Source organism: Cynara cardunculus (genome assembly GCF_001531365.2).
Source record: "Cynara cardunculus var. scolymus isolate 2C chromosome LG 1, CcrdV1, whole genome shotgun sequence".
Classification (NCBI taxonomy): domain Eukaryota; kingdom Viridiplantae; phylum Streptophyta; class Magnoliopsida; order Asterales; family Asteraceae; genus Cynara; species Cynara cardunculus.
Window position 1 is genome coordinate 44,352,998 of NC_037528.1, and position 9,757 is coordinate 44,362,754.

At 36.0% G+C, this 9,757-nt stretch overlaps 1 protein-coding gene and 1 long non-coding RNA gene across 2 annotated transcripts; both read right to left on the minus strand.

Moving 5' to 3' along the window:
• Positions 1-4,105: 4,105 nt before the first annotated feature.
• On the minus strand, positions 4,106-5,843 carry LOC112512871 (disease resistance protein LAZ5-like). The gene is made up of 3 exons (XM_025119004.1): positions 5,680-5,843; positions 4,814-5,386; positions 4,106-4,727 (listed from the first exon to the last, which is right to left on the minus strand). The coding sequence occupies exons 1-3, from the start codon at positions 5,731-5,733 to the stop codon at positions 4,203-4,205; spliced, it is 1,152 nt and encodes a 383-aa protein (XP_024974772.1). The 5' UTR covers positions 5,734-5,843; the 3' UTR covers positions 4,106-4,202.
• Positions 5,844-7,131: 1,288 nt separating this feature from the next.
• Positions 7,132-8,912, minus strand: LOC112512889. The gene is made up of 3 exons (XR_003069255.1): positions 8,789-8,912; positions 8,402-8,575; positions 7,132-7,209 (listed from the first exon to the last, which is right to left on the minus strand). It is a non-coding gene; the product is annotated as an uncharacterized LOC112512889 (long non-coding RNA).
• Between the last annotated feature and the right edge of the window lie 845 nt (positions 8,913-9,757).

The window sequence follows — 9,757 nt, forward strand, 5'->3', positions numbered from 1 at the left end:
CTACCCATCCCCACTTCCTGTATGAACTACACATATGATGTTCAACCATATTACATGAATTTTCTTTCCAGAACCCCCTGCATCCTTTATTCACAGGAAGTTCAATTTTTAACTAGATTAGGGGATGCTAATTTTGCCAATATAAAAAACTGCTTATACCGGTGCCAAACCGGTAATAAGCAGTTTTAATGCTACTTTACTTATGAAAATTAACTTATTATCGGTTTACCATTTTAACCCGATACCCTTTCATCGATATCCTATCTCCAAATACATCTTCTTCCAGAACCATAACAGATCGATATCTTCTCCAGAACCATCTTCACGAACAGATCGAGGATCATCTTCACGAACAGATCAATATCTTCACGAACAGATACATCATCATCGTCTACCCTTCTCATCGATTCTTCTCCCCCAGAAACATCATCGTCTACCCTAACCCACAACAGATGTGATTATACACAGCAGATCGATACCCTAACCCACAACAGATACGATTATACGGTTAAAGGCTTTCGATGGTGGTGGGTAGTTCTTCACATGGTGGTGGGTCATGGGCGGACCTAATGTGGTGGCATGGGTGGCACGTGCCACCGTATTATTTCGCCGCCCAAGGGTAAAAAATTTAGGTTTGTTAACAGTGCTATCGTATCGTTTTAGAAGGTGCTACCGTATTTTCTTGAAATCCAAATGGTGCAACTAAAACCCAAACAAAACAAAGCCCAAATAACCAAAACCATACTTTTTGTAATTATTTTTTGGTATATATTGACCGTTTTCAAAAGATGAAGACGCGTCGGGTACAAGTTTAAAAGTTGTTTATCGGTACTTAGGGTGTAAACGAACCGAACGAACATGAACGGAGGCTTGTTCATGTTCGTTCGTTTAACTTAACCGAACAAACGAAGGAACAGGAACGGTAAACGAACGAAAATCTTTGTGTTCGTGTTCGTTCGTTTAGAAATAAGGTGTGTTTGTGTTCGTTTATGTTCGTTCGTAAACTTGCTAAATGAACGAACATAAACGAACGGGCTAAACGAACATAAATAAATATTATTTGAATTCAAAGTAAATAAATAAAAGATAATATATTAAACTTAATATATAAACGAACATAAACGAACGGTAAATGAACGAACGAGACTCTTGTTCATGTTCGTTCGTTTAACTAAACAAACAAAAAAATAGTTCATGTTCGTTCATTTATTAAATAAACGAACTTCCCGCCGAACGGTTCGTTGAACGTTCGGTTCGTTTACAGCCCTATCGGTACTGTAAAAACCATATTTTTTATAATTATTTTTAAATGTATATTATACTATATTAATTATATGGTGTCATCGTTTGAAAAAAAAATTGGGTCTGTCCCTGAGGCGGGTAGTGATTGAATAATTGATAGTGGATGATAACCTCATGGATTTTGGTGGGTGGAGATAACCTGTGGGTGGTGATATTATTATGGATTTTGGTTTTTGATTTTGACATTTGAATATTTGGGAAGGATTTGATTTTGATTTGTTTATGCATTTCAAACTGGGCAATATACCTGATTACACTTTCACCAAAAAAAAGACCTTTTGATGCTCTGATCTTCAGTAAGGAAGCTTGTAGTTATGCTCTCTGGTAGTCATCATTTGGCATTGCCGTTACCTTAATAAAGCTTTCATTCTAGTAGAAAGAAAAAACAGATTATTCTTATTAATATAAATTATTAATTTTATTGATATAAATTTTTGTTATAAATATTATTATAAATGATAAAAAATAAATTTTTCTATGTTAAAAAATCAAATAAGTTAATAAGCAATCCAAACACTCCTATAAGTCAATAATATAGAAGACTGTCGTTTTTGGTCATTTTACAGATATAAGCAAAATTTGCCAAACACTAAAAAACAACTTATCAGTTTATTGCAGTTTGGTACCGCTATAAGCTAATCCAAACACTTTTAACAAAACTCCGGTTTAATACCACATAAGTTAATAAGCACTTTCACAAAAAGCATAAGTTGTTTTAAATAAGCAATCCCAACAAGGATACCAACGAATTAACGATCCCCATTAATTGAAGTGCCTCGCGAACCCGTTAGCATTCTAAAGAGCACAATCTAAAAACCAAGTACAAGTATTGTAATGTTGTTTTCGGGAGGGCAAACTAATGAAAAAGACATTACTTAATTACCAATTTACATTAACTTACAGATGAATAAGGCAAAGACCAAGAATCTTACGCGTAAGAGCGAGGCCAGGATCGAGAGTCTTGTTAGTAAGTAATGGCAACAACTCTTACCACGATTAGTACTTACCGGATAAATTGTTGCATATGATACCGTCTTTGTTGACTAAAATCTTACCTGGTAAGTAAACTATAGTGTTAAATTTTACGGGTAAGCATTGACCCGATAAAATTTTAATTAACGCAGTTGGCAAAAAGGCGAAACAACTTTGCCCAAATACAAGACAAGTTTCGGTTTGATCCCTAGCCCTCCTCTAGCCTTAATGTTGAGTGTACCAAAAAATACCCAATCACACTGGTGCCCTTGAAGGCGGGTTCCGTATGGGTATGGGCCGGTTAGGGTTGCTGGTAATCAAACTTTTGCCCAAATATGTCACGTGTGTGTATATATATAGACTTGGGATCACGTGAGACCAGTCTGTTTTCGTGGGACCCGAATGACAATTTTTTTCTACTTGAAACTTCATAGCAAAACGCTGTGAAGGGTAACCTTCACAGTGTTTTTGCTATTAAGGTTTGGCCTTTTTTTTATCTCCACAACTTTTGCTGTGAAGTTTCAAATATAAAAAAATGGTCTCACGAAAACAGACTGCTCTCATATGAACTCATATATATATATATATATATATATATATATATATATATATAGGGGAGCGATCAAATGAAAACCACTCAATTTGTAAAAACCGTAAAAACCTCATCCCACCAATCATAATATTTCATTTTGTTCATTTTTTTGTAATTATAAGAGACTGATTAATCATTTTTATTGTGGAGGATATTAATCATGAATATTATCATCTTCATTATTTTAATTTTAGAGAAATACTTGAAACAATTTCATTAAAATTTCATTAAGTAGTATATGAAACAATTTCATAACCATATATGAAACAACTTCATCAAAAAAAGTATTATATGAAACAATTTCATGAAAAAATTTCATAAGATTACGACGGATGAGAGTAGTTTTTACGGTTTTTACAAATTGGAGTGGTTTTCATTTGATCGCTCCTCTATATATATATATATTTGTTTTCCACCTTGGATGATTGATGGGTCTAATGAAGCCTACACTTTGGGGACACAGTTAACAGATCTTCATGTGGCAATTCCATGTGCCCTAAAATAAGGTAAAAATCATGTGCTCTATTCTTATTATCCTAATCAAATGGCTAACATTAGAGGTGATCATTTGCGGGCCTCGCTGATATACAAAATATGGTTGAAACAACACTTTAATTTTGTATATGGTATGTAGCCACAAAAATAAAGGCAACCATGGCTACTTGGCTAGGCTGTGTTCGCAAAATTGTAGCCTATGTACATTTTGGACAAGCGTACCCGACCTTCCGATGGTGGAACCAGGTAAATCTGTGAGTTGTTTATTTGTGCTTTTCTTTGAGTTTTTATTGCTTACTTTTGTTATTCATCTTGATTGCTCGATCCAAGATTGTTCTTCATCAACCTAAACGTCACACATTTATCGTTGCTAGCTCGTGCTCAAAGATTGTAACTTGATCGTTTGTGATCGTGTGACTCAAACCCAACAGCTTGCACATGGTTTTTTTCTTTAATAATCTAAAAATCTCTAGAAGTGAAAGCATCATAACTTGGGTGCCGTCGATCTCTTATATAAATATGTAAACGAGAATCTGGGTTGTTTTTGAACAGTGAATTTTCACTATCCAACAAGGAGATTATCTGGTCATGAATCATCTCCGAATCCCTATATCTAACACTACGTAAAAGGCAAGTGTGATCAAGAAATGGAATTCAAGGTGAATAAATTGAACATCAGAAAATGAGTCCTTGCATTTGGTGAGGCCTCTACATCATCTGTGTATAGATGACAGGTCTGTTATACACGTCCCGTTTATGTAATGCTCTAGTTCTTAGAGACATCTCTGAATCCTGATCAGACTTTTCTTTATACACATACGTATTGGCAGAGACCTTTCCCTTATACTCGCTCTCCATGATAATCGTCGCCATCAATTTGCATCAAGTTTCCAAAGTCAGAGATACAAGTATTRAGTTGTTGAATCAATTCCACATCTTCTTTGTAGACTATGTTTGCCCCACAATTTACAGCTTTACTACCATCTGTTCTCGTTACAGTCATGACAAGATTACCTTCGATATTAGACCAATCTTGAGGTTGGAAATCATGATACATTTGCTGAAAGAAACYGAATGGTATATACGTAACCCACAGGTTGCAGTCATCATCTGCTGAAGATGCAATATCAACCTCCAACTTAGGAATGACCTTTTCGTCATTTACAATTCTGAAGATGATTCTAGGATCACCATATTTCCATTCCCCGTCAAACACGCCACATATTGCAAATCCCATGACTTGGGTATGGAGCTTGGGAAGTAGCCTTAATGCAACATTGCACCCATGCTGTTGTTCTTTGAACCAACATAGAATTTTACTTCCAGGAACAGAAATACTTAACCGATGACTCACAGAAGCACATTTCTGTACTCTAACAGAAAACATCATTGGTTAAGTTATTGATTAATGAAATAAATTAAGAGATGAGACATGAGAGAGAAATTGGCCACCTTAAGGAAAGATTGCTGCAACATCTTATCAATGTATCGTTCACTCTCTTGATCCTCCAGGAGTTTGTGGCAATCAATGAACCATGCCTTATACAGCCACTCATACTCTTGTGATATATCTCCAATCTTTTCCAGGGAACTGCAGCCTCTGGCCCTCAATACTTGTAGTTGTGACGGGAGAGCATGCAAATTTTGAAGTCGGCAACAGTTGTTCAACTCTAGGAGTTTAAGTCGAGAAAGACAGGAGATGCCCGCAGGTAACTTGGTTAATTGAGTGTTGCCACTTAGATGTAATTCTTCCAAGGAGGAAAATGCTTGAAAATCTTGGGGGAAGTCTTCCTCTTCAATTGTTCTCCAACTGAGATCTAATTTTCTCAAGGAACACAAACTTGTCAAATTACGGCAACTCTTCAGTCTTCCAAAGTTCCACATGTCAGAGAAACCTAGCGAAAGCTCTTCCAACTTTTCCATTCCAAGCTTCTCCGGTAATTGTTGCAGTTCGTAGCAGTTCTGGAGATGAAGGATCTTGAGATTCTTTAGCTTGCAAATGGAGTTTGGAATATTCTTCAGATTCTGAAAAACTTATCAGGGTAAGACTCTTGGTCCTTGTCTTGCTCTTACCTGGTAAGATTCTTGGTTCTTACCATATTCATCCGATAATATAATGTGATTTGATAAGCCCTTACCCGGATAAGTGTTTGGTAAACGACCCCTAAGTCTGTCTTAAAAAGAAACATAAATATACTTTTGTTTGAAATAGAAATATAAATATATTTTAATCAGTAAGTCCTCTTTTTAGCAAGAAATAGACAGTTACTAAGGTTCAAACAAATTTTATAAAATTAGATAAAAGAGAAAGGACAAACCTGTGGAACTTCGAACCTCGCACAACAACCTCCTAATCGTAAATCATTTTGCATGTTTATTCCTCTTTCTCACAAGGAATGGAAAAATTTCGAGTCTACGACACATCTCGAAGCATTCTTCGGCTACCTCACAAGAATATGTAAATCTTTTTGCATCTTTTCCCCTGAGAAAACACAATCAAATATCAATTACTATAAGACCATTGTTGGGTGTCTGGCTTGGCTTTTGTGTCTTATGGCTGATGGTATTGGGATGATTCTAAAGTTGCGTTTGATTGGAACAAAAAACATGACCGAGGGTCTTTTCGATTCCTATTTTATTACCAACTGGAAACTGGTGATATTACATTTTAGCTCATGAAGATCTCTATGTTTTTGTTAGTCCATCAAACCTGTGTAGGATATTGCAAATTTATTTTTTAATTTATAATATAGTGCCGACGTGCTTTCAAAGAATGTGGTGGAATTTAAGTTTATTTCAGAATCTTATGTCCAATACTGTACATAGAATCCGGTATTAGATACTGGCATCTTTCTGCAGCCTTAAGAAGGAAAGAATAATAATCTGGAGGTAAAATTCGCATAACCGTCTCAAAACAAAGCGAAGGGTCATTTAACTTCTGTTGCTACACTACCACATTATTGAGTCCTATTGGAACTCCTAAACTTATGTCGATATACTTCTTGAATTTATTTGGGTGCATTTGTTTGAAGTGGCATAACTGGTTTAGATAGTAATGACCCTATCCCTATGATGCTACAATGGATTTTCAATATCAAATCTAATTCAATTTCAGACTAAAATTGGTGATATAAGATGGGGCTTATCGGGTCTTAAACTGTGCTCTGTTACAAAAAGGCGTTGGCTTTATAGTCATTGGGAAGATTGGATTTGGAACTCAAAAATGAACTCAAAAACGAAACAAATACTTAGAACTCAAAAATGAAACAGGAGCAAAAAGTAACACATCCCATTTATTTAACCTCTTTATTACTCAAAGCCTGTGGAAAGTTTGGAGTGGCATAACTGGTTTAGACAGTAATGGAACTGTTAACCAGTTTAATATGATTCAAAAACCTGTGGGATATTGGATACTGGTCTAGTCATATAATGAACCATCACTATGGCAGCCAACCATGTATTCCCATGTTGCCAAAGTGGATTCTTAATTTCTTGCATAATCCCCTATGGAATACAATTGGTATTATTAGGAGGGGACTTGATAGACTCAATTTGGACTGGTTCTACTGTGAATCAACATTCTGGCAGCCAACCATCTATTCCTGTGCTGCCACAATGGATTTTTCAATATCAAATCTAATTCAATTTCAGACTAAAATTGGTGATATAAGATGGGGCTTATCGGGTCTTAAACTGTGGACAGTTGGCAAGAATTGAAACCCAATTGATCAATGATGCAAGAAGAGAGGAAACAATATTACCTGGAGAGTGATGGATTGAGGAATTGATGTCGAATTGGTACACAGTAATGAACTCGGATGGGTTACACAGTAATGAGTTGGGCCAAGCTAATACAGTAAACAGACAAAAGGTTAATAAGTGTCATTGGTTTAGATAAAACAAACAACAAAGAGGAAACATATCTATAAACTATAATCCATACAATTATGAACTGCACAAACTGCACTCGTTGTCCACATTATAAAGATTAGATTATATAAAGAATGCGATTGAGATAGATATAGCAACCAATGCAAGCCAAATAACAGAGATAGATATAGCAACCAATGCAAGCCAAAAACCTTGTCATTTGCCTCACATAAAACATCCGTCTTGAGAAAATTACTTCATTTATTTGATTCTACTGTACTATCCACTGTGTAGTAAGTTCACAATTTTTACCAACAGTAACATTGTAGTTGGAACCTGGGGGTCCATATAAGTTGATTAATATGTCACTTAATCAACAGATGTGTATAGTTTAGTTTGAAGAACCATTAATATTGATTCTTAGTAAACAAAAGAGGGAGATTGGCAATCTATTGCAGCAGGTCTGCTCTTCACAAATCCATGGTTTGGGCTAGAAGCCAAGTAACTAAACTTGTGAGAGTAGGAGGGTGAGCTGCCAAACCTTATTGATGTTTATGCCAACTTTCTCAAACACATGCTTTATGGGACTCTGTTTATTTACAATTCTTTAACAAGCGGTGCCTTTTGACTTCCAGAAAATTTTGTAGAGAGCAAAAATTTAGAACTCAAAAACTATGAAATAAGCAAACCTAGTAGTGTTTGTATCTAGTGTCACTTTTATTTCTTAACCTTCTACTGGATACAAACACTACTGTTGGTTCCTTAGTTACTATTTTGGGACTGTTTTGATACAAACACTGCTGTATCGGGTCTTAAATTGTGGTCTGTTACAAAAAGCAGATGGCTTTATAGTGAATGGGAAGATTTGATTTGGAACTCAAAAATGAACTCAAAAACGAAACAAAAACTTAGAACTCAAAAAACAAAAAACTCAAAACTCAAACACAGGTGGGAACAGGGGAAACACCTTTGAAGCATTTTCTCAAACACTGGCGGTAACATGGGAAAACATGAAATCTAAAAGAAAAAGGTAACTAATTGATGGAAATCAATCCTCCAGGGGAACAACAACTACAGGTGAATCGATGAAAATCCAATACAATTAGAAAAAAAGAAAAAGCAATACAATTACCTGGAAATGGAAATCGATGAGAAGAACAGGAGAAACACCTTTGAGTGTGGAACAATCATATGTATCAGCTGGATCGAGTGGAAGAGGAGCGGTAGGAGGAGAGGAGCGATCGTTTATAAACCTGAATCATTGCCTTGGGAGACTAAATCGTCATCTCTGTAGGAGGAGAGCCAGAGAAGCATCGGAAATTGGATGAGGGTGGAGCGCTGCTCCTTGGACAGAGAGATAGAGAGAGAGAGCGTTGTTATCAATGACAGAGTAGTACGAAATGCAAAAGATGTTGTTTTTAAGACTTTAAACTCTATGCATTAGAAGGTATCAGATGTTGTTTTTAAGACTTTTGTTAAATCTCATCGACAAGGTAGTATAGATATATATTATGTTAAAGATTAGAAGATGAGTCCTTATATACAAAATTGCAATACCTGATCCACATATTAGCAATTAAATCCTCTTCATCAAAGAGTGATCAAGCGAGGATACACGAATGTAGGCTTGCTATAGAGGAGGCTCCCAGTAATGGATCAAGCTGATCATTTCATTAGCTACATCCACTGGGGATTCTGTTCTCCAAGATTTACAAGAAGAAATGACATAATTATTGTTTTTGTGTAAAATCACAGAAGTAAATATACCATGTCGTTGAAGAATTAAAGAGAGAGAAGCCATACCGCTTGTCCCACTGCAATTTGTAGAGATCAAACATCTGTTATACACTTCACGTCTTTTTGATGTTCTACTTCCTAGACGCCTCAGGTTTGAATCCTTCTCATCTGATTTTTCATCATACACGTATGTATTTGCAGGGACCTATACTTCATAACCTAGAGTTCCATCAAAATCGTCACCGTCAACATGCACCAAGTTCCCATAGTTAGAGATACAAGTGTTAAGTTGCTGAATCATTTCAACGTCTTTTCTGTATACTACATGTGCCCCACATCTTACAGATTTATTACCATTTGTTCTAGCTAGAGTCATGACAAGACTACCTTGGATATGAGACCAATCTTGAGGTTGTAAATCATGATACATTTGCTGAAAGAAACCAAATGGTATATAGGTAACCCAAATGTTACAGTTCTCAGTTGCTGCAGATTCAATATGATCAACCTCTGACTTAGGAACCACMTTCTTGTCGTTTACAATTCTGAAGATGATTCTAGGATAATCATATGTCCAGTTCCCATCAAACACGCCACATATTGCAAATCCAATGACTTGGGTATGCAGCATGGGAGGTAACCATAATGCAACAGTGCACCCATGTTGTTCTTCTTCAAACCAACTTGGAATCTTGCTTCCAGGAACACCGATACTTAACCGATGACCTACAGCAGCACATCTCTGTAGTCAACAGAAAGCATCATTAATGTATGCTATAAGATGAATAT